The sequence below is a fragment of the Marmota flaviventris genome, chromosome 13 (genome assembly GCF_047511675.1).
Source record: "Marmota flaviventris isolate mMarFla1 chromosome 13, mMarFla1.hap1, whole genome shotgun sequence".
NCBI classification, from domain to species: domain Eukaryota; kingdom Metazoa; phylum Chordata; class Mammalia; order Rodentia; family Sciuridae; genus Marmota; species Marmota flaviventris.
Window position 1 is genome coordinate 34,836,179 of NC_092510.1, and position 27,357 is coordinate 34,863,535.

General features: G+C 44.8%; 1 protein-coding gene across 2 annotated transcripts in view; it reads left to right on the top strand.

Annotated features, from left to right (window-relative positions):
- Positions 1 to 4,478, top strand: part of Apba1 (amyloid beta precursor protein binding family A member 1) — a 204,638-nt gene extending 200,160 nt beyond the window's left edge. For both annotated transcript variants that reach the window (XM_027940135.2, XM_071600583.1), the window contains exon 13: positions 515 to 4,478. In XM_027940135.2, coding sequence (XP_027795936.2) covers positions 515 to 586 — 72 coding nt within the window. In that variant the 3' untranslated portion in view covers positions 587 to 4,478. The remainder of the gene's footprint in view (positions 1 to 514) is intronic.
- Positions 4,479 to 27,357: the final 22,879 nt, after the last annotated feature.

Below are 27,357 nucleotides of genomic sequence, written 5' to 3' on the forward strand. Positions count from 1 at the left end.
ACAGTTTGAAGTCAAGTCACCACTCACCTTCTCTTCCACACACAGAGTGGCAGTTTTCCTGTTGGTGGCTTCCCAAGTTTTCTCCATTTTCCCCCATTATTCTCTGCAAATGTGCTTGGCAGACCTAACCCTTAGAGTCAAGCTGCACCCACACAGTGGCTCTCCTGAAGCCCTGGCTGCGGGTCTGAGGCTAATTGGCTGTTGCTTTCTTAATGCCAAGGGTGGAAAGGAGACAGGAGCCGTGAAGCCGAATCACTTTCCTTCCATTTGAAAGGTTCTCTGTCTTGCCAAGGACTGATCAGAATGAAAATATTGGACTGGGAAAATAAGCCTTCTCTGGTTTCCTTTGTTCACTTCACATCACCCCTGAGCATTACAGAAAGCCTGTGGGTTCTGTTCTTCCTGGGCCACTCTGGGTCCGGTCCCTGTTGGGGTGGGTACCCTGGAAGCCTCTCCCTGGAGGAGGCTTCGTCTCTCCCCTCCGCTCCATGCTCACATGCGTTTCTGCCCTCAGATCCACATGAAGACGATGCCAGCGGCCATGTACAGACTGCTGACGGCCCAGGAGCAGCCCGTTTACATCTGAGCGTGCCTGGCTCGCCCTCGCGGAGGCTTGCATGGAGGACTCTCCTCATCGTGGTTGTGTTTCTGTGCTGCATCCGTGTGTCCGCTGAGACATTTTCCTCTCACGCCCAGCATTTGGTCTTACACAGGAAGAGAAGAATCCGCAAGGACCTCTTTGCTCTCTCTCTCTCCAGTTTGCTTCCCCCCCCCCCTTAAAATCAGGAAAGTTTTGTATGTGCTCCCTTGAGGATAAATAACAGCCCTCGTCCATCAGGGATATGCCCAGGGCCATCTTATGGGACCTTCAAGGGTCCCAAGGTGGCTCTCACTGCCCAAGGGGGATCATCCTACCCCAAGAGGCACAGACTGCTTAGAAGGAACTCCCAGGGGCAGTGCAGATGCTCCCTCAGCAGTGCCTAAAACTCAGTTGTTGATCTCTGCTCTCTTCCTATCTCTTGACAGGAATGAGGCAGGAACAGGGACCATCCCACATCAAAGGTATGCACTGTCCACCATGCAGTTGGGGCCCCCTATGTTATCTCCACCCAGAATTTCTGAGCCAACCTGCAACCTCTTTCATAGGTAGTTTTAGTTTCTACATATACATGTGGTCTAATACAGGCCTCCTCACATAAGGATAAAGGGAGAAGTGACAGCCTTGGATAGGCTGCCCTGGCACTGCAGAGCGCGGCAATTCACCAGGCAACTGAAGCTCTGCCAGGTGCCCTGAAGTCACTGGTCAGTAGATAATGCAGGCAGGTGCCATCTGCCTCTCCGTATATTACACACACACGCTCTCACAGTATCTCACATGCATATTGCCCTGCCCTGCTCTCTACCACCAGGAAGGCAAGCTAAAAATCTGGCACACAGAGCCCCTGGAAACCCACAGCCCCTCTCTGGGAGACCCCTTGCCCTGGCAGGGGGTCAGGCATGCAGAGTCCAATCAGCCTTGTCCTGAGAGAGATGCCGTCTCTGGCTGAGGCCTGGTCCTCCTGATACCACTTGACTGAAAGTGTCTTCTCGGACTCCCCCACCCCTGTACACATGGGGGCGGGGAAGGGAGGTAGGGAAAGGAGGCAGGGAAGGGAGGCTGGGAAGGCTGTACTATCCTCCTAGAAGAGAGTGATGGCATGTTTCTGGGCCCCAGGTGAGACCAACCTCCTAGTCATCAGGACCACCAGGCAGGATGTGATACCTGAAAGGCCAGAATAGCCCATAAACCACAAAATTAAGGGGTCAGTAATGACCTCAGATTATGCCTAAGAATCCCCAAATGTGTTCTGGAAATATCTCCCTGCCTGGTGGGTCTGAGGGAGCTTTCAGCTGGTGTGGAATGTCGTGTTTGCATCAGGTGCCCCACACTTCTGGATTCTGTCTCAGTTCAGTGTGGATGTTTTAGTAATATTATTCTGAGCCAGTTTTCACTTATTCTTGGTCCAAAGAGCTTTTTTCTTTCTTTTTTTTTTTTTTTTTTCATGTGGGGTGTGACTTGGTTTTGTTTTCGTTTTGTTTCATTCATGACCTCAGTAGAGACAGGGGAAGAAAAACTAATATATTTTGTAATATTAATATAACCCCTGTTCTCTGCATCTGGGATATTTATGTTGTGTCTGTGGAAATAGGAATTCAGTGATCAAATGTTAGGTAGGATGTATTTATCTAGAGAACAGAGGGATTTAAGGGAGAAAAGTGATCATAACAAGTTTAGAAATATGAGACTTCAGCCAGAGAACAATGTCATCCAACCTCCTGGACTTCCTGGACTTTGAGTTTTCTGAATTAAGAATCAGAAAATCCAAATGTTTGAAAGAAGTCAGCAGCTGAAGTCTCTGTTTTACTGTAATAAAAAAGCCCCAATGAAGGGTGGCCACCGGCTGCCCCCAAGTCCTATATAGGCAGGAGCTGCTACTGCTGTGGGGCACTGGCTGGGTGGGGCCATGGGAGCCAGGATGGGTGATCTAGGACCCTGGACTTGTTTAAAGGATGCTTAACAGAATGCTGCCAGGTGACAAGCCCAAGGTCAACCCACCATAAACGTGAGGATCAGGAACCCCAGTCCTAATTCTATTTGCCTTTCCTAAAATAATCAAATTTCAGAGAGTCTAGTATTATAATTAAATACTAAAGAGTCAGCAGTCCATCTCTGCCATGCCAGAAGAGACAGTGGGTAGAACAAGAATGAAGCATTATCAACATTTCAGACAGCAGAAGCCTTGGAAAATCATTGGAAGGGCTCTTGCCAGTCTGTCCCCAGGGTGGCCCCTTGGGGCACCTGCCCAAGCTCCTAGATAGGACCAGAGAGACCTGCCTGCAATTGGCCCGGGATGGGAACTCCAGGAGCACATCCCTGCCCAACCCCTAAGTAATTACAGTGAAGTATCTTCATCCTAAGGAGAGAGAAAGAGAAAATACTTTCTATTCCTATTGCACAAAAAATGTTGGAAACTTCAAGAGGTGCTGAAAAGCCAATTTGTAAGCTATTCTAGAGGACTCACGTATTTTAGCATAAGAGTAAGAGTATTTCTGCATCACTTTCTGTTGTGCTAATCAATGTGGTTCCTCACACCCGAGTGGAAGCTGTTGGAGCTTGGTACAGGCCCGCCTCGCTGAAATGTGTTCTTCCTCTGCTAACATCAGCCTACCTGTGGTTAACCTCAGAAATGGGATCTCAAGTGTTAGTCACTCTGTGTCCGAAAGTCCCAAAAGAGGTGGTGGTCTCTTTCCCTTCTGACATCCCATATGTGTGTAGTTACATGTGTAAATATCTCAGCACCCACATAGCAGGGATGATGTACGTGCAGAGCAGCCTGTCCCCAAAATGCAAGGCACAAAATTACCCTAGCCACTCTGGCCACTGTGCTGGGACAGGCTAGTGATTCAGCTTTGGGGACGGGCTCCCAGATTCACCTGTTCCTCCTGGTCTTCCCAGGATGCACCAAAATCCACCCTGCCTCTGCCTTCTCCAATGGGGACTTTTCAGGGAGCCACCCACCATCAGCCTTGGGTCATGAGAGGAAGAAACCCCCCAAACCAATGCCTGAAGCCCATTTCCCAGGGGATCCCCTCCTCCCTCTCCAGAGTGCGCTCAGCAGGGGTAGAGCACATCCCAGGGCACCTTGTCCCTGTGCACAGGCTTGCTTTCTGAACATTGCCCATCAACACTGGCCTTCAGGGAGTCCAGAGTAACCTACTACCTCCCCCATTGCTCCTCCTCCCTCTACACCCCCACCACACCCAACGCTCCCTGTCGCAAGCTAATGAAAACCCACCCACCTGCAGAGCCCTTCCTGGGTCTCTCCACCCAGTGGTGTGGCCATTACCAATGTTTACAACCAAGGGCCGCCTCGTCCTGATGTATCAACTCTCACCTTCACCAGGCTACTTGTTGGTTAGTTTCACCTCCATCAGCTCCTTCCCTGCTGGAGTCCACTTGAGCACTCAACCCTTGATTTTATTTCCCCCTCCATCAAGGCAGTGTGTGAGGACCATGTGGGAATGAAATCTCTTGTACATACTTAGCACCACACCTAGAGTATGAACTTGTACTCCCATTCAGTAAAGAGGGTGCATAGAGCTTACTGTAAAGCGTCGGGAGAAGTATTGTATTTGTAACAATATCGTTCTTTGTATACACAAAACTCAATGATCTCTATATATAAATATAAATAAATATATAAATAAAATATATCTACACGTGAGCCTGGAATGTTGACACCGCACACCCACTGAATGTATTTCCTCTTGACAGTCTGGTCACCGGTCCTGGCCCTCCCTCCCCTTCTCTGTACCGTGGCCGCAGTTGTCTGGTTTGGGGTTGTGATGTATTTAATGTGCTATCTCCTTTATTTAACTGAACGCTAATGTCTGTATAAGAGTTGCTGCAACAATAAACAAGAACTTCATCTCTTGGCCCCGCTGAGTGTCTTATTGTTTCAGGACAGGTACAGACCTTGTTGGGGAGGATCATGTCTTTTCCCTAATAGGCCACCTCCTGCCCACTGTGACTACAGACAGGGTCTTGCTGCCTGGAGTCCAGGCTTTTGTTCTGTGAAGCTGACCTGGTTATAAACAGAAAAGGCTATGTTTGCCTGTTGGGCTGATCCTCCCTGGTACTGTCAGCCCCCTGTGAGTACACTGTGAACAAGAGAAGGACCCTCTGGATTTCACACTTTGTATCCTTGAGGGAAGTGAAACAGGAATTAATTCCCCTCTCCTCAACCCCCACAGAAACCTCTAGTGAAGGGAGGGAGGGTCTGTTAAGGGCCTGAGACCTGAGTGGTGGATAGTGGAAAACGGTACCCTGGAGACCCATTGGAAGGTTCTGTGAGAAAGTTCTGAAAGATTTTCAAAAGAATTGTTCTTTGTAATTCTACTTTTCAAACTTCAGCAGCATGACCTTCCTGTATGCTGGAGGTGCTAACAGTATCCAGCCCTCTTTCTAAAGCAGAATACTCTTCACAATTTTTCTCTGAGAATATCATTGCTCCTCAAAACTTGACACAGACCCCGTAGGTTCTGTGCGTTGGAATTGCCAGAAGCCCTGGGAAAGGGCTCCACCTGGGAGGTGGACGCTGGGCATTGTACAGTGGTCCTGTGGCAGCCTCCTGTGGTCCAGCTCCAGAGGACCTATATTAGTCTGTTTTGTATTTTTATAACAAAATACATGAGGCTGGAAAACTTATGCAGAGGTTTAGGAAGGAGAGCAAAACAGTTGTACAGTAAGGCCCCCCAACCGTCATCTCCCCACAGAAACATCTATTTAAACAGTTATGCACATACAAAATTGCCTTCACAAGAGCTAAGGAAATCCGATGAGAGATTGTAGTACCTGGTTTTAACACAAGAGACACCCTGAAGAAAGCAGGAAGGAAAGGGTTGGTTATGTCACCATCCTTCAACTTTAAGCAGCACAACATGGAAAGAGATGCCTCCCACTTGGGAGAAGGAGAGAAAATTAACTGTAGGCCTTAGACTTGAAACCCAGAGTCCCCATGGCCCCTGCCTGTGGACATTAGCTTGGTGGCCAAGGGATTGCCTCCATGATCCCTCCTACATCTCTGGCAACACATATAAAGCAAGACTCCAACTACAGGGAAGTAAGCATGGGACTTTGCCTTGGACCCCACCCAGTAAGGCAGGTGAAACAACATCAGGGAGATCCCAATGGCTCCTGTCCCCAGACTAGTGCCCGCAGAGAGAGGGAGAGTCTGGACCCACACTAGTGCCAGGCAGAGATCAGAAGCCCCAGGAGGATGGGCTTATAGTGCAGCCCAGCATCACCTCTACCTGTCTGCTGCAGTCTTGGGCCAACGAGTACACCAGATCAGCAGACAGGCTGTAGCAAAATGGGCTTTGGTCCTGTCCTTGTACTGCCCTGGTTTCAGGGGACAATGGGCTCTGGGTATGATCCTGAGTACTGATATGGTTGCTCTTCCTATTCCTACCCCAAACCCAGGCAGCACAATATTGAGAGTTGTTATCCCATGGAGAGAAGAAGGAGTTAGGCACAAGTCACTGCTCAGGAGACTAAGACTGGACCCTCTATGTGAGGCCTAGAACTGGACAGAATTCTGCAATGCCTGATCACAGGTTGGTACCTGTGGATGAGGTGTTTGGGCCCACCCCACACCAAGCAGAGACTTACAAAAATACACAGCCCTTTTTATGCACTCCCCCATTCCATCCCAAACAACACAGCAACTGCAGATTTGTGACAGACTTGGGCGGGTGGCATCTTCTAAGGCTAGAACAGTGACAATACATCAACCTCAGACTCCTGATGAACATGAGTTTTGGTGCCATCTGATGCTGTGGCAGTGACCATAGGCTCAGAGAAAATAAGTACCCTGCTTAACTTGTCACCACCAGACCTAACCTGCAAGAAATAGCCAAAGGGAATTCTTCAAACTGAAAGAAAGATGTGAATAAAGAAAAAAAAATAGGAAGGTATAAAGCTCACTAGTAAGAGTAACACAAATTCAGAATGTCCAAACATGATGGATAAACCCTTTATATTTTTAGTAATACTGAAAAACAACAATTACATTAACATGTTAAGAGATAGGCAATATAACAAGTTGTAAAATGGGATGTCAGAAATTCCAAATGGAGGAAGGAATTGAATGCAAAGATAAAGTTTTTATTAGTATTTTTTACTTTTTTCTTTTTCCATCTTTACAATCAAAATTAACTTGCTATCATTGTGAAATAGCTTGTTATAATAAAAAAATGTTTTTTTCTAAGCCTGGTGGTAAATACAGTGCAAAAATCTACCAAAAGACACAACAAAAATAAATAATCAGGGGCTGGGGTCGTGGCTCAGTGGTAAAGCGCTCATCTAGCATGCATGAGGCACTGGGTTCGATCCTCAGCACCACATAAATATAAAAGTATTGTGTCCACCTAAAAAAAAAACTAAAAATAAATATTTTTTTAAAATAAGTAATCAAAACACACTACTAGAGAAAAATCACTTGGCCACACAAGACTAAAGGGGAATAAACTACAAACTGAACACACATACACAAAAAAAAAAAGAAGAAGAAGAAGAAAGAAAGAAAAAAGAAACCTAAAATAAGAAAATAAGTACCAAGTAAATGTCTTTTTAGGTATTCTATAGTCGGATCTCAATTTTTTTATTTATTTTTATTCTAATTTGTTATATATGACAGCAGAATGCATTACAATTAATATTTCACATATAGAGCACAATTTTTCATATCTCTTGTTATATACAAAGTATATTCACACCATTCCTGTCTTCATACATGTACTTAGGGTAATGATGTCCATCTCATTCCAGCATCTTTCTACCTCCAAGCCCCCTCCTTTGCCCTCCTACCTCTTTGCCCTATCTAGAGTTGTATTCCTCCCATGCTCCCGCTCCCTACCCTACCATGAATCAGCCTCTTTATATTAGAGAAAACATTTGGCAACCGGTTTTTTGAGATTGGCTAACTTCACTTAGCATTATATTCTCCCCTGGGTCTTAATTCTTAATTCATTCTTTCACTGTGTTTTTGCTTGGTGAATTTAATCCATTTACATTTAAGGTGATTATTGATGTATGTGGTCTTCCTCTACCTGTAAAGACACATATAGACTGAAAGTAAAGAAATGGAAAAAGATATTCATGAAAGTAGAATCCAAAAGAAATCAGGAGTAACCATATTTAAATAAAATAGACTTCACATGCAGTAAAAAGAGACAAGGAAGTTCATTATATAATGATATATAATGATAAAGTAGACTTTTCAGCCAGGGGAAATAATGATTATAAACACACCCAATATTAGAGCACCTAAATATATAGAGCAAATTTCAGTAGACCTAAGGGAGAGAGAGACAGACTCCAGAGAGAAAATCAGGGAGGAAAAAAAAAAAAAGAAGAGGAGGAAAAACCACATTTTAGAGACCAACAGTTCTACCAGCAGCTGCAGAATATACATTCTCAACAGCATATGAAACACTCTTCAGGACAGATCACATGAAAGGTGTTGAGAGCCACAGCCAAGGGGCCCCAGCAAACTTCCAGCTGCCAGCAAACTTCCAGCTGCCAGCTGATGATTGGCTCACAGAGGCCCCAGCAACTTCTAGCTGCCAACTGATTGGCTCCTCTGCAGTGATGCTCATTGGGCTGTTTCCCTGCCCTTTCAGACCAGGGAGCTGCTCATTGGGGGACTTTTTTGGCTCCACCCACGCAACCCAGCCAATCGGCCTCAAGAGCAGGAGGAGTGGGGGAGGTGGAGAGGCTTGTGGGAAGCCTGTGGTGGCAGTTGGGCTCTGAGGTTTTCCTGAGGAGCTGTTTTGTTTGGCTTGTGTGGTTCTAAAAATAAAGTTCGTTTCTTTTGACAAGTGGCTCCTGAATTGTGCCCAGCCAGACTGCGGCAAAAGGCCACAAGACAAGTCCCCCCCCACACACACACACACAAAATGAAATTGAAATCATATCAAATATCTTTTCTGACAAAATTTTAATGAAATTAAAAATTATACAAATAGATGGAAATCTAACAATATATTCTCAATATTCAATGAAGAAATTTAGAAAATTTAAAACGTTTTTAAAAAGTGACAGTGGGGGCTGGGGTTGTGGCTCAGTGGTAGAGTGCTTGCCTAGCATGCAGGGGACACTGGGTTCAATCTCCAGCACCACATAAATGTAAAATAAAGACATTGTGTCCACCTAAAACTAAAAAAATATTAAAAAAATATTTTTTTTAAAAAGTGACGGTGGACACACAACATACCAGAACCTATGGAACACAGGAAAGGCAGCACTAAAAGCAAAGTTTATAGTAACCTATTATTTATTCCTCCAGGAAAAGGGAAAAAAGCCAAACCAAAATTAGTAGAAGGAAAGAAATAAAGGCTAGAGCAGAAATAAATGAAAGACTAAAAGCAAAATGTTGACAAAACAAAGAGGTGGTCTTTCAAAAATAGAGAAAAATTGGCAAACCCCTAGCTAGACTAAGAAAAAGAGGGAAGGCTCAAATAAAAGCAGAGAAAGGAAAGAAATACAGCCGACATCACAGAAATATGAGGGATCATTAGAGACTTATTATGCACAACTATATGTCAGCAAATTTGTCAGCCTAAGAGAAACTGGCAAATTCCTGGACATAAACAACTTAACAAGATTGATGCAAAGAGACAGAAATAACTGTAGAACAGATCAATAAGTAACGAGATTGAATCCGTTATAAAAAGACTCCCAAGAGAGAAGGGCCCAGGATCAGATAGTTTCACTGCTGAATTCTACCAAATATTTTAAAAACTAATATCAATTATCTTTAAAGTATTCCAACAAATTGAAGAGGAGGGAATTCTTTCATTCTACCAGCCCCAGTGTTACCCTAATACCCAAACCAGACAAGAACACAACCCAAAAAAAAAAAAAGAAAGGAAGCTATAAGCTAATATTACTTATGAACAGATACAAATACTCTCAACAAAATAATAGCAGTCTAATTCAACAGCACATTAAAAGATTATTCACCATGATTAAGTGAAATTCCTCCCAGGGATGGAAAGATGGTTCAACATATATAAATCAGTAAAAATATACCATACCAACAGAATGAAAGACAAATACCACATGATCATCTCAAACACAGGAAAAGCATCTGATAAAATTCAACATCTCTTCATTATAAGACTCAACATAATTGAGGCTTTATATAAACAAGCCCACAGCCACCATCATAGTGAATGAAGGAAAGCTGAAAGCTTTTTGTCTAAAGTCTGGGAAAGGATGCTCATTTTCACTACTTTTATTTTAGAAAGAGCAATTAGGCAAGAGAAAGAAACAAAGGGCAATCCAGATTGGAAAAGAAAAAGTCAAAAATCACTGTAGATGTCATGATCTTAAATATAGAAATTCTTAAGACTCCACTAAAGAACTATTAGAATAAATGCATTCATCAAATTTGCAGGATATATATCAACAAACAAAATCAGTAGTGTTTCTATATTCCAGAAAAATAAATCAAGAAAGCAATCTCATTTTCAACAGCTCTCCTTGACCCGTTCCCCCACCAAAAAACCTAGGAATAAATTTAATCAAAAAGGTGGAAGATCTCTACAAGGAAAACTTCAAAACACTGATGAAAGAAATTGAAGAGTACACACACAAACACATATGACATTCTATGTTCATGGATTAGAAGGATCAATATTATTCAAATGTCTATATTACCTAAAGTGTCTACAGATTCAATGCAATTCCTACCAAAACACCAATGACTTCTTCAAAGAACTAGAAAAAAAAAATCCTAAAAATATTATGGAACCCCCCCCCACACACACAAATAGCCAAAGCAAAAAAAAATTAATAAAGCAAATCTTGACCAAAAAGAACAAAGTATCACACTTTGTATATATCAAAATATACTACAAAGCGGTAGTAATCAAAACAGCATGTTTTGGGCATAAAAACAGACACATAGACCAATGGAAAAGTATAGAGAGCCTAGAGTAAGCCCGTGCACCCACGGGCAACTGATTTTTCACAAGGGTGCTAAGAGCACCAGACCATCTCTTCGATAAAGGGTGCTGGAAAATTAAACATCTACATGCAAAAGTATAAAACTGGAAACCTTTCACCACATAGAAAAATTAATGCAAAAATGAAATAAAGATGTAAATATAAGACCTGAAACTAAAAAACTGCTAGAAGAAACCAGGGCAAATGCTTTTAAAAATTGGAATGGTCCCAAATTTTTTGGCTAAGACCCCAAAACACTGGAAACAAAGGCAGAAACAGACCTATGTAATTACATCAAACTAAAAAGCTTCTACAGGAAACAGCAGAGGGAAGAGACAAACTGCAGAATGGGAGAAGATGTTAACAAAGGGTACATCTGACTAGGTGTAAATATCCAGGACATTTAAGAAATGCGGACAACTCAAAAGCTAACGATGATCTTAATGGTAATAGATCTACATAGACATTTCTCAAAACATAACATACAAATGGTAACAGGTACATGAAAAAAAAAATCATTACTGATCATCAGGGAAATGGAAATCAAAGCCACAAGGACACCTCAACTCCCTCCCAGTTAGAATGGCTACTACCAAAAAGGCAAAAGTGAAGTACCGTGGAGATAAGGGAACCCTTACAACTCCGGTGGAAATGTAAAGAAGCAGTCATTATGGAACACAGTATGGAAATCCCTTGAAAAATAGAACCATATGATCCAGCAATCCCACTCCTGGATGTATATCCAAAGATAACAAGGTCAGGATGTCACAGAGACATCTGCCCTCCCACGTTTATTGTGGCACTGTTCACAATAGCCAAGAGACGGAATCAATCCAGGGGTCTACCTGCTGATGAATGAATAAGGAAAATGTGGTACAGACACACAATGGAGTATCATTCAGCTACGAAACCCTGTCATTTGCAACAAAAGTGGGGTGGAATTGGAGGGCATTGTGCTAAGTGAAATAAGCAAGGCACACAAAAACATTATCTCATGATCTCACTGACATGTGGAATCTTAGAAGGTTGATCTCATAGAAGTGGACAGTAGAATGGAGGTTACCAGAGGCTGGGAAGAGAGGCTGGGAAGAGCAGTGGATGGGGTGGGGGAGGCTTTGCAATGAGCACTAAGTGCCAGGTAGATCAGAGATCCATGTTCTAGAGTGCTGTTGCACAGGAGGAGGACTACAGATAATGATAATGCACTGTTGCCGCGACACCCGACTCAATCAGTCAGGGTCACTCCAGGTGAATTGGTACTAAATAATCACAGAGACAGAGAAAATACCTTTTTCTTGGGGTTCTGTGACAGCTCCTGTGCCCCAGCTCCCACAAGGGATGCAAGGGGGGGGGGGTGGGATAAAAAAAGACAGCACGCCCTGAACTCTGGTTTTTATTGAGGGGAGATGTTCGATAGAACATTCCATCCAAAAAAGGTAAATGAGTAGTATTACAAAAGCACAAGGAGGCAGCCCACTCCCATTGGGAAACGCCCGCTCCCAGAGCTTCATTCCCCTGCCAAGCGGAGGTGAGGTCCACCTGCTTCCAAGCTGCGGAAGCCAGTTCCATCCCTCCATCGCTCAAGGCTAAAGGTGAATGTTTTCACAGAAATAAATGTTTAAAGAGATAGATACATTTATCCGCACTTGAACACTGCACATTAACATTACTGTTAAACTCTTGAGACCAAATGACCTCTGAAACAAAAGAGCTTATTGAGCAGTTACAGATGCTAGCCAGAAAAGGAAAGGCCAGCTCCTGGGATGGGTTCCCCCAGCCTCTAGTAGCAGAGCTGGGTAGCATTTGTAAAATGTCCAGAACCAAGAGCATTGGGGAAGGAAAGCACCCTAATCTTCATCAGCTATAGATAAAGAGGGGCAGGATGACACCAAAGGGGTGGGCATGTGGGGGTAGACTAAGAAGTAAGGAGAAGTAATTATTGCTTCTGGATTCATTGGGGTAACAATCTGAAAAGTTTATAGGGACCCAGGCCCTGTGGTCAGCTGCCATGGGATTGGGTTAAGGTTTTAACATAAGGTTTTTACATGGAGATGTAAATCAGCCTCTCTTGTTGCCAGCCTGTGGCTTGTTACTGATTCACCTCTTCCCCTTCTCTCCTCCTTTTGTCCTTGAGCCCTTTCCAATTAAGTTTAGAACATCTCAGAATTTTTATCAGTGGATATATACTAAAACATCACAATAACCCATTTATATGTACAATTTCTGTGTCTTTAAAAAAAAAAGAAAAACGATTCTGAAAATAGGTAAAAAGGTCTATTGGACTCACAATTCTGGTGGCTGGAGGGTCCAAATGGCATGACACCGGCGTCCTGGCAAGAGCCTCTGGCTGCATCTCAGCATGGTTGAGAAGCAGACAGGGAGCAAGCCAAGCACAGAAGGGATGAAGGGAGCAGCAGTCGCCTCTCTTTTTAACAATCTGGTCTGGGCAGACTTAACTCCTTCCAGCGAGGCCCCACCCACCCCACGAGAGCACTGATTGCTTCTTCAGGGTGGAGCCTGTGGCCTAATCACCTTCCCTGGGCCTCACCTCTTGAAGGTTTACGCCCACCCACTTCCACACCTGGGGCCACGATTCTAGTCGTTTCCCAGCTTCCCTTCTGGGACAGGCCATATCCAAGTCACAGCAAGGCCCCTTCTCTCCCTCTCCTCCTTGCAGAAAGCAGAGTGTGTCCCCAGAGACACTGGTGGCTGACTAAAGTGGGAAGCCAACGCTGAGGTGTTGAGAGTCACACTTGGACTGGTCCTGATAGCGCCTTCCAGGGTGCCAGGGACTTTTCCGAGCACTCTGGATAGATTGACATGGTTAGTGCCCACAGTGCTGCTGGGAAGTAGCTGCTATTATCCCCAGTACAGATAGGGGAGCTAAGGCACAGAGCGCTCCTGGGGCTCAAGGACTATCTTTACTCTTCCAATGGCGCCAGCTGTGCTAGGGAGAGGCAGGCGCTGGGAGAGCCTATTTCAGCTGTCTCCTCTGGCCTTTTCACCTGCTGATGGAGGTGGCAGGGCAGGTTTGGTCTCTTAGATGCCCTCCCTCTGGGTTCTCATCATGTGCACCCCTCCACCTCCTGGTCCACCAACATGGCCCACACCCCTGTCCTTGGGGTAGGTTTTTATGAGGGTTCTTGGCTCTGGAGGAGGAGTCTTTGCTTTGGGCTTTCCCTCTCCCCACTTCTTTGGATCCTTTAAGGACAGAGTTGGGTGGAGGATGCCTGCATTAGTTCTCACCCTTGGGAAGGTCATAGGCCTCCTCTTGACTGACTTTTTCTGCTGACCTGCTTCATAGGGGTTCCACAAAACAAGCAGTGGGCAGCCCTCAGGAGCTGGGGGTCCCTCAAACTCTAGTGATATACTGGTCCCTTAGGCCACACCCAGGCCACGTCCCGGAGTCTCACAGACAGCGAGCTCCTGCAGCAGCCATCGTCCTTGCCCCTCAGAGGAAATGAGAGGCCACCCTTAAGCTTTCAGCCAAGCATCCACTGAGCCCTCTGCTCTCGGTCACTGTCTCCATCAAGGATGCCCAAGTCCTCCACTGGGCCAGTTCCTCAGTCACGTCAGAGGAGATGGTTGGCAGTGCTCAATTTAGGGTAGAGGAGGGAAGCTGACAGAGGCCTCTGCACTTTGGGGTATAAGAGAAATATCTCTCCTTCCTTACCTCACAGGGAGGAGGGGGGAGTAAACAGCTCCTTTCCTGAATTCTGAACTTCCTCAAGCGACAATGCCCTTTGACAGCCCTCTTATATCATCAGGATGAGGGTGGGAGAGGCAGGCGCTGGGAGAGCCTATTTGAGCTGTCTCCTCTCAGCAAGCCCCGTCTGTCTCTCCTGGAGACCACTGGGTAGGTGGCATCTGCCCCCAGGGTTGAGGCTTCCACCAGACAGATGATGCCTCCAGCTCTCGCCTCTCAGTCTCCATCTTAGCTGAAATTGCAGAACTAGAGGGAAAATCTGTTCAACCCTCCTGATGCACACAGAAGCACTTGGTTTTGTCTTTCTTCTAAAATTTTTGCTTAAACCATGATCTTTAGAGTTACTTAAACTCACTGAGCTTGCTTTTCATTTGCAAACTTGTGACTGTCTCATGGGGACTCTGTGAGAGTAAGAGACTCCACAGGGAGTTCTCAGAATGTCCCTGACTTACAGGAGAGCTGAGCAGTACTGGCCACTTCTGTACTGACACAGACATGCCACCTCTCCATACTGTCCCTCTCGGGACCCATCAGGTCCAAGTCCATGAAAGCTTCCCAGAATTTACAGACCCCCGCAGAGTACATAAGTTTGAACCGCAATTCAAGAGCAGATGCTCCAGTAGCCCCGGGTCACCTGAAGACCCAGCCTATAAATTATAAATTAAGATGTGATTGAATTTCATCCCACAAAGGCAGATCTATGCTCCCAGTAAAAACTTTTGAAATGTCTGTATATACCTTTTTAAAAATATTTTTAGTTGTAGATAGTCACCATATCTTTATTTTATTTATTTATTTTTATGTGATGCTGAGGATCGAACCCAGTACCTCATGAGTTCAAGGCAAGCACTCTACCACTGAGCCAAAACCCCAGCCCATATATGTACTCTTAAAAAATATATTTTTAGCTGCAGATGGATACAATACCTTTATTTTACTTATATATTTTTATATGGTGCTGAGGATCGAACTCCGTTCCTCATACGTGCTAGGCAAGTGTTCTACCACTGAGCCACAACCCCAGCCCCTCTGTGCATACTTTTTTCTCTGTGCATACTTTTTAAAAGTTGAAAATATAACTCTCATACAAACATAGAATGAACACATATCAAAGATTTATTAACTCATGAATGACAAAACATGTAAGATGGTAAAGCTGGCCCAGAGAACATTTTGAGAACTAAGTATTTATTGGCATTTTAAAAGGAAGGTTAGAATAAAGTTGCTAGGTTAGAAACAAAACTGGTTAAAGTCCTTTAAGGCAATAATATTATAAAAATTAGGGTTATCTCCCCCTCCAAAAAAAATTATTTGCATCTCTAGTTAGGGTAGTGGGAAGAGTTGGTGTTAAGTGCCATGCAGAAAAATAAAATATGGAAAAGACAATCAAAAACAGAGACACAGATAGATATTTGTACACCCATGTTCACACCAGCATAACTCACAACAACCAGAAGGTGGAAATGATCTAAGTGTCCTTCAGTGGATGAATGGATAAACATTAAATCAATTATTATTCAGCCTCAGGTAATTCTGATACAAAGCTACCATGTGGATGAACCTTACCCTAAGGACATTATGTCGAGTGAAATAAGCCAGGCCCCAAAAGACTAATAATCTGATTGCCCTTATGTAAGATGCCAAGAGTAGTAATCAAATTCATAGAGACAGACAACAGAATGGTGGTTGCCAGGGGCTGGGAGAAGGAAAGAATAGGGAGTTGTTGTTTAATGTGTACAGAAGTTCCCTTTTGCAAGATTAAGAGAGTTTCAAAGATTGGTTGCACAACAGTAGGAATGTATTTTACACTGTTCCCTTAAAAACAGCTAAGGTGGGGCTGGGGGTGCAGCTCAATGGCCTAAGAGCACTTGACAAGTGTGTGTGTGAGGCCCTGGGTTCAATCCCCAGCACAGCAAAAAAGAAGGAGGAGAAAAAGAAGAAACGCTAAGGTATTAAATTTTATGTCACAATATTGTTTACTACAATTTTTAAAAAATTTAAATCATTAAATAAGTTTGGTGCTAGTGGTTTTATGTAGGTTGGTTTCAAAAGGCCTTATGAAGACGTGAGGGAGGGGCCTGTGGATGTCTAAGAAATGAGAGACAGAGGGTGATGTTGGCAGATGCAGGTCTCTCTCTCTCTCTCTCTCTCTCTCTCTCTCTCTCTCTCTCTCTCTCTGACACACACACACACACACACACACACACACACAGCTAATTGCTTCCACTGGTGTCCACACAAGCATCTCCTCTGTGCTCTCCAGGCTGAATCACCCCTTCAGAAACCAAAGGCTAGATGTGGCGCCTTCTGGTGGAATAATGTGAGAATGGCCACACCCAAATAACCCCGATTCCCCGGGCGCGATCCTGTGAACGTGGAATCTTAGCCACCGGTTCAGGTCCCGTGTTTTCCACATAAGGAAACGAGAGTCCCAGAGTGGTAGGACTCGCCTGAGGTCACATAGTGAGTGGGCAGCTAGAACTTCACTCGTTGGCTGCCGGGGTAATGCCCTTTAGTGCGGTCCCCGCCGCTGACAGACATTCCATCTTCCTATTGGCCAGGCTCGGGGCCCTGGAGACAGGCAGAGCTCGCAGCTGCCGCCCAGTCCTCCCGCCGGCCCCAGAGCCTTGGTGAAAGTGGGCAGCGAACAGCACAGACGATTGCTGCACCCACCCCTCCCTGCAGGTTGAGGGTACCATTAGAGAGGGAGTAGGGAAGCACGAGGTGGGAAACACAGCCTATCTCTACCTGGACCCCTTCCCAGAACGCCATATGCTGCTTCCATGGGCAATCTCAGTACAGTTCACCAGCTACTAACTACCCCAACTGCCTCTTTCCCCTCCACAAACCAGTTTCTCATGGGTGGGGATATGTCTTCCTCAGTTTTCCACTCACAGTGGATTATCATATGAAGAGTCGTAGACAGCAGGCTGAGTTATGGCTTTGCTACCTGTTCCCACTGTATGAGCTTGGCAAGTTTCTAGACTACTCTGAGCCACTATTTCTTCATCTATATGATGGGGCACAGCTTGCCTCTGTTGTTCTGAGCACTAGAGTCTGTCCCTGAAGCACTTAGCCTGTGCTTGTACGTCCTAAGTCATAAGGTACAGAAGATGTAAGGGAACTCTTCTCTGAGAAGGTGAGATCCCTACAGGGCTTTGAAGATGATGTAGGAGTTTGCCAGGTCATGTCGTGAAGCCGAGGAGAACATTCCATGTGTCAAGGCCTGGAACAACATGGCGGGGGATCCCCACATACTTGGCTCTGTGGAAGCATAGGGTGTGGTATGTCCCAAGTCTACCTAGAAGCTAGAACATTGTTTTCTAGAATCATCTCCCTGTATGATTCCAAATTAGGATTGGCCACAGGAGAAGTTTGAGATCTAGAAGGTGGAAATGAAGCCTCCGCCAGTGTGTGCCACAGGTCCATGGGATGCCAGGTGTTGCACAAACTGTCACTGGTCTGCCAGTCAGCACTGCCCACCAGAGCTCTCCAGACCCTCCTAGAAAGGCTCTGAATTCTGGGCCAGGTGCAGCCCATTCCTCCTGCAGGTCCCCATGCCACTGAGGTGGACGTGGGGTGACAGACTACACACCACGCTGTCCTCATGGCTTCTACTTTCTGCTTGCTCTCCTCAGCTTGTCTTTACAGCAGCCAGCCCTAATGGACCCAGGGACCCAGCCTTGCCCAGGCTTCTTCCCCAGCTCCCTACAGCTGGTTCTTATCACATCCCACTGGAGGCGGTCAAACTCAAATAGACGGAGAAGGGGGTGCAGATGAGGAGGGGATGGCTCAGTCTGGGCCTAATCACAAAGCACTTTGGGAAGGCTGCTTCCACTTGGTCCCCACTCTCAAATTTGGTAAGATGAAGTCATTCCTTATTTTAGGAGGTCTACAAAGGTAAGAACTTCCCCACAAGATATTTGCTGTCAAGAACAGTGATGCCAGAAAAATGAGTCCCTCAAGCTTGAGGTGGGGAGGGGATAACCATGTGCTCACCCATCTGTTCCTGGGCACACCTGGGTCCCCACAGCAACAGCTACGTCACCCTCATTCTGCTGAAGAAATTAAGGCTCGGAGCCTCAGGAGGAGATTCGGCCCAAGGACACGGCTGCTGCGTAGAGGGGCCCAGACTCGTTCCACATCCTACAGGTGAGGGATCGAACTTCCATCCTGTGAGCACAGCCCACAAGCCACTTCACAACAGAAAGCCAGGAGAAAATAAACTTAGCTCCTACAGCAGGGCTCAGAGAGACTTTCTCTCCAATATCCCCAAACCCAGCCCTTGCCTGGTGTTCAGGACCCACCCTGCATTTCTCAGTGTGGAGGAAGAACTTTGGGTTGTGACAACCCCCTATGCCAGCCTCAGTGACTCCAGGGCCACAGGTCTTGAGAAAACAAACTTCTTGCCCCTTGATTGTGCCCTGGAGGCCTCACACTGGGGTCAGGAGTGTGCCTTGCAGTGGGCTGTCTCCCTTCATTGGTGTGTTGGAGCCAGCACTTCCTCATCTGAGAGAATCATTCTTAAAAATGAAGTGAAACATACTAAAAACAAAGCTAATACATCAGCCAAACTCATCACTTCCTAATTATTTTACTTCTAATCCCTGCTCTTTAGGTCCTGGCATCTTGTAGTGCCAGAATGACAGAATGGTGGCCTGTGCATTTAACTCTCAGCTCAGTGACATCACACTGGCAGCGTGAAATGGGTCATGGGAGTATTTACACCACAGACACCAATACAAACTACAAACCAGGCTCCATATATGGTTTTGTTGATCATCTGGGCTTAGGAATGTGGCAGAGACAATGTTAATAGTATGGATTAAACCTAGGAGTTTCCTTTCTATAGACATCACATTGTGAACAGCACAAAATTAGAGGGAGGGGGTTGGGGGACAGAAGGACTAGGAGACACCAAAGCAGATACCTGGGAATAGGGAGCAAGAACCAGATGGTCTGGCCATGAGGAGCGCAATGAATCCAATTTGGCAGAAAAGTGACCTAGAGTCAGATGATGGTGTCTGTGCAGTCCAGGCTGGACCAGATCCTGCCTTTCGATTTTATTATTTTTCACCAAAGAAGAGCTCTGGGTGGTTGCAAGATCATTCTGTGCTGTGAATTGCCAGGTTATCTTCTCAGCCCTCAGGCCCCTTCTTCAAATTCTGACTTGGTGCACCCGTGCATGGGCTGAGGATGCAAGGACCCTGGTCATTGTTCCGTGGGCATCAGTCACAGTTACTTTAGAATAGCTTGGGTGGCAACATCCTAGTGTGTGCACCTGTAGGAACACTGGGGGTTGTTCAGTGTGGAGGTAGACCAGGCACCTCCCAGCCCCTGGCTCTCCTGGCTTCCTCCAGTCCAGACCCATCACTGACCCATTATGTGTTCTTTTACAGCCACCTGGTGGGCCAGAGGGGAGTGCAGCAATAGTTCAATAAACCCCACGATGCTGGTGCTAGAGGGAAATGAGTCCTAGAAACAACAGGGTCTAGATTCATTCCTCTGGGATTGCTCAAGAAATTGGTGTATTTATCTATCCTGGGGAAGGATGGAATTGGAATGAAATCTACCCTTTCTATTGCTTTGCTCCTCAAATTACTTCCATACGAAAATTACCTAGGCAGAGATGGAACACCAGCCTGGAGCCCAGGGACATAAAGGGGTGTCTATGAACTTATCTCACATTCTAGAATGCCCCCTTTGGTACGGTGACTCCCACTGGATTCTGGAGATCCCAGCCTATTGGTATGAGGGTGGTGTTTCTCCTGGTCCCAGACACCCAGGACTCCATTCTGCACCAGAAACAAGAAGCACCCACCTGGGGAGCTGTGAACAGTCTGCAGGGGTGTTGACATCAGCATGGAGCTGCCTTAAGTAGATGTGGGCTAAGGATGCCCAGAAGCCTCCAGAAGCGAAAATGGTCTCTGTACCCTTAGACCTGTGCTTCCCCCAGTCAGAACCCAAACCACAACTGATACCAGAATGTACTGGCTGCGATCACAGCATCAAGGTCACGAACTGCTGCAAGAAGAGCACATGGCAATGTGCACAGTAGCCCCACGTACCACTTGCTGCATGGAACAGCTGGGTACAGGGCTGGCACCAGCATACCAAGGACTGCACCTCCATGGGCAAGATCTGACAACCCCAGCACGCCCTCCCATCCATCAGCCCCAGGGACCCCCAGCCTCCTCCCTGCCCCAGGCACTGACTGCCACTTCCCAATCTCTAAGCCACAGACAGAGTCTTGTTCCTGAAGACAAAGAAACCCACCAACAAATAATGAAACAAATAAATAATGTAGAAAGGGAATTCTTTAAAATGGAATCTTTGTATTCAAAGAGCTCATGATTAAAAGAAATCTAGCCATTTAATACCTTTCAATAAGTGGTGGAAATCTGAAGGTCGTTTGGTGATAAATGGAGTGTTTGGGTTCTTTACTTCCTTCAGTGAAGGTCTTTTGGCCAGTCAACAGGCAGTGTTAGTTCTGGTTTAGAAGCTGGGGAGGAGGCAGTGCACAAGATGGAATCCCTGTCCTTCTGCAATTTACATTCAAGTGGAGGAAATAAAGTAATCAAGTAAAATACATAGCTCTATTAACTCATGATTTGTGCTAAGGAGAAGCACAAGTAGTTGAAGAACAGAAGTTCTAGGGTGTTCCATTTTAGAGAGGGTAACCAAGAAAGGCCTCAAGAAGAAGCACTTGAGTATAGATTTGAGGGAGGTGAGAAGGCAAGACAGACGTGGAAAAGCCTTCTGAGATGGAGGTGCGAATGCAAGGGCCCGAGGCAGGAACAGATTGACCTCCAGGATTAGTGGGGAGACCGGGAGGCAGAGGGAAGGAGACCAGAAAGTGAGAGAGAAGCCAAGGGCAGGGTGGAAAATTCCACGGGAAGCTTTGAAGTGACTCTGACCATACTGGTTTGCCTCTGCCCGGAGATGGGACCATGGTAGGGTGCTGAGCAAGGAGGAACAGGATATGGATTTTGTTTTAACAGGATTTCTCTGGCTGCTGCATTGAGTAGGTACCAAAGGGTCACACTTAAGTTCCCTTTGACCTTTGCTTCTCTTTTTCCCACGTTCAGTCAGAGAACACATTCTTCTCATTCTGCTTCCAAACTACTTATCTCCTGCTCTAAAGCAGGCCCTTAAGGGAACCTTCCTGATCCTATTCAGGAAATCCTTATTTTAAATTTCACATGAATATGCATCACAAAATCAATGCATATTCATGTGAAATTTTTCCAAAACTCTAGAAAAGTTGAAAAAACAAAGGGGTAATCACATCTCACCTCAGTTCCTGCAGAGAATCACTGTGATCCTTGGGCCTGTTTCCTTTCAAATTGTGTGGATTATTTCTCTATCCTGCCTCTTTTATGTAACATTATATCATAAACTCTGTCCTCATCATTAAGAATTCTTTGAAAAAAAAGTAATGTCTTATGCTATCTGACACACCATCAAAATTGTTTTTCTTTTTTTCTCATGCAGTGCTGGGGATGGAGCCCAGGGCCTCAAGTACACCAAGCAAGCACTCCACCGCTGAGCTCTGTTCTCAGCCCTAAACATTTTTAATGCAAAATGCTTCATTCCTCTTGCTAGATATTAGGTCTATTTCAATTTTTTTTCCTTGCTATTTTAACTTATGCTGCAGTTGAGATCTTGGTTCTTAAATCCTAAACCTTTTTAATGGTGTTAACAATAGCACTGCAAAAGGAGTCCTTATTTCCACTCAGACCGACACTGGGCTCCCTCGGGCCTCTTCCTGTGCCTCCAGGAGGAAGCCCAATGGCACTAGCATGGCATTCCAGGGACTTGGCAAGCCTGCTTCTAACTTTCGTCCTGCCTTGGCTCCTGTCTCTCCTCGCCGCTCCTGGACACAGACTGTCCTCCACACACGGCTTTTCCCCTCTCCATGACTACATCTGGTGCCTGTAACGCCTGCCACCCCATCCCGTCCTGTGGGTCCTCTCTCAGAGCTGGCTGCTTTGTGTGGCCCCTCGTAATTTTGACAGCATTTCCTTTAAGCTGCAGTGCATCTTCTGCCTCTCTTCCCTGCGGCTCTGTGAGGGCCATGTGGGTGGGCACCATGTCTGTGTTGCTCACTTCCTCACCCATTATGCCACAGTACCTGGCACCTATGTGTAACACCGGCCTTTGGGGCCTTTGGTCATTAAAAGGCCAGAAACTTGAAACTTGAAACTGTAACACTGGCCAGAAACTTGAAAAAGTCACAGAAACCTCCTTATCATGTGTCAGCAGCACCACCTCCTGGACACAGAAATTGTGGCAGGTACGGGAGTCTGACCGAGTCTCAGGACCTCTGCTGTGTCCCCTTTAGAACCAGCCACTACAGCATCCTCCCAACTGGTCTTCCTCATCTCCCTGATCCCTATTCAGCAGCTGGAAAGAACTCAAGAGCAGGCCGAAATCAGATCACCACTCCTCCTGCTCAAAACCTTCCAGATGACGAACACCCAAGGACCTTACAGTGCCTCCGTCTAATCCGGCCCGGCTACCTCTCTGATCTCATTTCCTACCCATCATTCCCTTGCTCACTTTATTCCAACCATGACATCTCTGAACACATACCAAGAACACCCCTGCTCGGGGCCTTTGCCCTGGCTGCACCCCTGGTCTCCATGTGGCTCACCCTGGCATATCGGCCGGGATGCCACCTCATCAGAGGACTTCTCTGAGCACCGTCTTCTATACAGTGTAGCAGAAGAACCTAATGTGGACAGTCACCTGAAGGAGCAATGCCCGTCTCCTCCTACCCTTCAGCACACTTTAGTTTTCTTCACAATCCATATAGCCATTGCTCTTATTTTAATTCTCTTTGCATTCATTGCCTGGCCCCTCCCACTCAAATGCAAGCTGTGGGCAGGCAGGGAATGTGTTTGCTTTGCTCAATGCACACAGAGACTCCTGAAGAGTCTACTTGTATACCCAGTGTCACTGTGTACACTTAAGACACGGAAGGGGAGAAAAAAATTCTTTCTTCACTTATTGCTAGGTTCATGGCTGACACACCTACAACAAAAGACAGATTAACAAGACAAAGGCATACCAATTTATTTAAATTCTTCATTACACGGAAGCCTGGAGAAATGAAGATCCAAAGAAGTAGGGACACCTGTGTATCTTCTGGATAGGTCTGATGAAGAGTGGACAAAATGGGTATGTCTGATCAACCGGTAATAAACTGGGGGACTTTCCAATCTGACTTTGTTCAACAGATTCTTCTCTGCGTCTCTGTCTTCAGAGATATGAACTTCCCTATTCTCTATGTATATGGAGGGTGCCTCTCCCCTATCTCTTTCTTGGTTCTCTCTCTGGGGCTCCAGACTGCCATGTTGTGACAGCCCCATGGAAAGAACCACATGGTGCCTCAAGTGGGCAGCTGGGGAGGAACCAAGGCCCATCCACAAGCATACAAGTTTGGAAGCAGATGGCCCGGCCCCAGCTGACCACTTGAAAACAATCTCATGGGAAACCCTGAGCCAGAACCAGCCAGCTAAGCAGCTCCTAGATTCCTGACCCTCAGAGCCTGTGGCACAACAAATGTTTGAGGATAATGGGTTGCACAGTAATAGAGGACTACTGTAGTCAGTGTTGCATTCCCCATAGGAAGTCATCCTGCACTGCTAGGGCTCATCTTTCCAGGTAGCTTTCTGTAGCACATGTTCTTCAACTTGATGACTGCAGGGGAGAATGAGAGGAGCACTGAAGCCAGTCCTTTCTGGGCATCAACAGTGTAGTAGGCACAATGCAAAGAACATGGGCTTCAGGTTTGCACTGTTCTAGATGTTAGTGCATGGTCTTGTCCATTTTCTATTGCTATACTTAAATACCATAGTTGGGATAATTTATAAAGAATAAAGGTTTACTTGGGTCATGGTTCTGGCAATCTAAGTTCAAAGAGGCATATCTGGTGAGGGCTTTTATGCTGATGGGACTCCCTTCAGTATCTCAAGGCAGCCCAGGGCATCACCTGGTAAAGTGGAGCAAACATGCTAGTTCAGGTCTCACTCCCTCGTTTTATAAAGCCACCACTATAATCATGGGGGCCCCATCCTCATGACCTCATTTCAAAGACCATAGTTTCCAATCTCTTAATACCATGTAATGGGGATTAAATTTCAAGACGGGTTTTGGTGGGGACATTCAAAACACAGCATTCACATACCAACTGTATATCTGGAGCACATTATTTAACATTTAGAAACTTCAGTCATTTAAAAATGGTAATAGTGCAATAGTCAGGCACGTAGTTTAAAGAGTATTGAGATAAGGTTTGCCAAGTTCCTGGCACAAGATTATATGCACCATTGTAGTTCATCTCCAGTTCCCTCTTCTTGCTACTCATGGTGTCAGGTCTGACCTTACTGCTGTCTGTCTCAACAATACTGACCTCCTACCTAAAACTCTGTGTAAATTCCCAAGCCTTACTCATGTACAGCAGTGAATGAAGGCTGGCCCATGGAAATAAGGAGCCATGACACTTAAATTTCACTGGGTTCCCAGTAGAAGGAAGAGATCCCCTCTCCAAGGCCCTGCATGTAATTTTGTATTGCTAATTTAGTATTCTTTTTCTCCAAGGGTAGTCCTAATCTCCATGAAAATATATCAGATTCTATGGAATGCAGTTCAAGCAGTGATAAGAAAATCCATTGCACTTAACACTTTTATCATTAAAATAAAATGAAATAAACTTACAGCTCATAATACTACAAAGAGAAAAAGAGAGCTGGGAATGTAGCATAATGGTAGAGTATTGGTATTTTAGCTAAAGATCCTACATTCAAAACCCAGCATCAGAAAAAGAAAAGAAAGAATTTCTTAAAAGAACAACAAGCCAAAAAAGAAAAACGCATGCATGTGTGCACAAACACACACACACACAAACAGAAAATAATTAAGAGAAGCAAACATTAACGAGAAAGAGAACAGAGAAACAGTACATGTAATTAATAAATCAGAATCTGGTTTAAAATACATATATACATACATATATATATGTACATACTAAGCAAACTATTAGTCAACATGATCAAGAATAAGAGAAACCACAACTATACATAATAAAAATTACAAGGGGGAAATAACAATTCTAACAAAACTACTTAAATTTGAGAAACTATAAACTCTATGAAAATAAATTTGAAAAACTAGGTAAAATGGATAATTTCCCACCAAAATTGACTTCTCAAAAGTTCAAACAGAACAAATTCCATTAAAAATATGGTAATTTATTAAGAAACTATTCACCCACAAAAGCATCAAAACAAGAAATTCTACCACACCCCCAAAGACCAGATAACCCAATGCTCTATAAAATATTTCAGAGCACAGAAAAGGAATTCATTTTGTGACTTGACACCTAAATTAGATACAGAATAAAGAAATATAGAAATGAGCATCATTATTATTGTGAAATTTCTAAATAAAATATTAACAAATATTCAGTATCATGTTAAGGAAATAATTCACCATGAGTTAATAAAATATACTCAATAATCCAAGGTTAGTTTTCTACCAGTAACCCATGAAAATCACGTTCCATGATAATAAACCTAAGAAGGGAAAAATCATGATTATTTCTATAGACATTCAGGAAGCCTTTGACAAAATTCAATAACCCTTCATAGAAGGGAGGGAAAAAAAACTCAAAAACTGAGGATACTATCTTGACATGATAAAGTATGTATACCTCTGTTCTCAAGATAACATATTATTTAATGGAGAAGCATCCAAGGCATTTCCTCTAAGATTAGGAACAAGGCAAGGATGTCCACTATCTCCACTGCTCTTCCACATTGCATTAGAGGTGTCAGCCAATGCAATAAAACAAGAGAAAGCAAGTACAGTCATAAGAACTGATAAAGAACTGTAAAGATGACTATGAAGATTAATTGAGCTAAGTTATTAAGACAGCCCTAGAAGGGTTCACAATAAATGTTAGTCATTATGACTTTGTAAGTGATACCTTGTGTTCATGTTTTGGCCCCTTAGGGGTTCTTCTGATATGTTTCTATGCCTCATTCTATGCACCTGTTTCATGCCTTAGACTCCAGGGAGGAATAAGTAGTCTATTATGACAGAAGCCATTCTGACACTTATAGATTGTACAATATTAAGTAAATCAGTTTTCCTTGCTGGATGTTGGACTCATCTGCAAAATGTGGAGACAGTCCTCCATGCCTAATGCCTCTGATACTGTGTTGATGATTATAACTGAAGAACTGCTTGCCTCCTCCAAACAGATACAGGAGTAGTGGGAGAGACAACTCACTAATAGTAGAATAATTCGAATGACTCTCCTTGTTTGGAATTCTTTGCTGCCTAGTGTGTCTCTCTGCTTTCACTTAAATATTCCTTTTGTATCAAAATATGCACACAGTATCTAAAAGACACTGGAAAAGCCTCCACAGACCTGGGACCTACAGGCACCTGGTGAGAGAGGATTAATGATTCATCCTGAATTTTGGCTCTTGCTGCTTTGTTAGGGCAAAACACAAGGTATCCTGCCAGCTTTTGGAATTAAAAAAAAAAAAAAAAAAAGCATCCTGCTAAGGCAGGGATGAGCCTGAGGCAAGAGGTTCCCTTGTCCTTGACCTTCTTAGTCCAGTTTTGGCCCATCCTTGGTATCTAAATGAATTCTTCATTCTCCACCCTGATTTCCTATCACCCTGGCCTGCCTTCAGAGAGGATTCTATTAAGTTGTTCTATCAAGAATCATCTTACCCCTGATATTTCCTCATACCACTTTTCCTATCCCCTGACCCCATCCTTGTTCCTTGCTCTAAGTCTCCATTTGTCCTTGTTATATTTAGGGTTGAGTCTGACCTCTCTCCCCTTGCAGTAGTCCCTTCCTGAATAAAGTCTTCCTCACTTGTCTTTAACAAGTGTTATAGTTTTTCTTTAAGAATTCTCAAGATGGTGAACCGCCTGCTGCCACAAGCCCGGGTTTGTAAGGCACCAGACCTGTTTCATAATCAGAGTAAAAGGGTCCCCTCATAGCAGCCTTCTGACAATCAGTCCTAAGTCTCTGGTCTCCAAAGTCAATTTGTCTTGGTTGCTCCTCCCTGTAGAG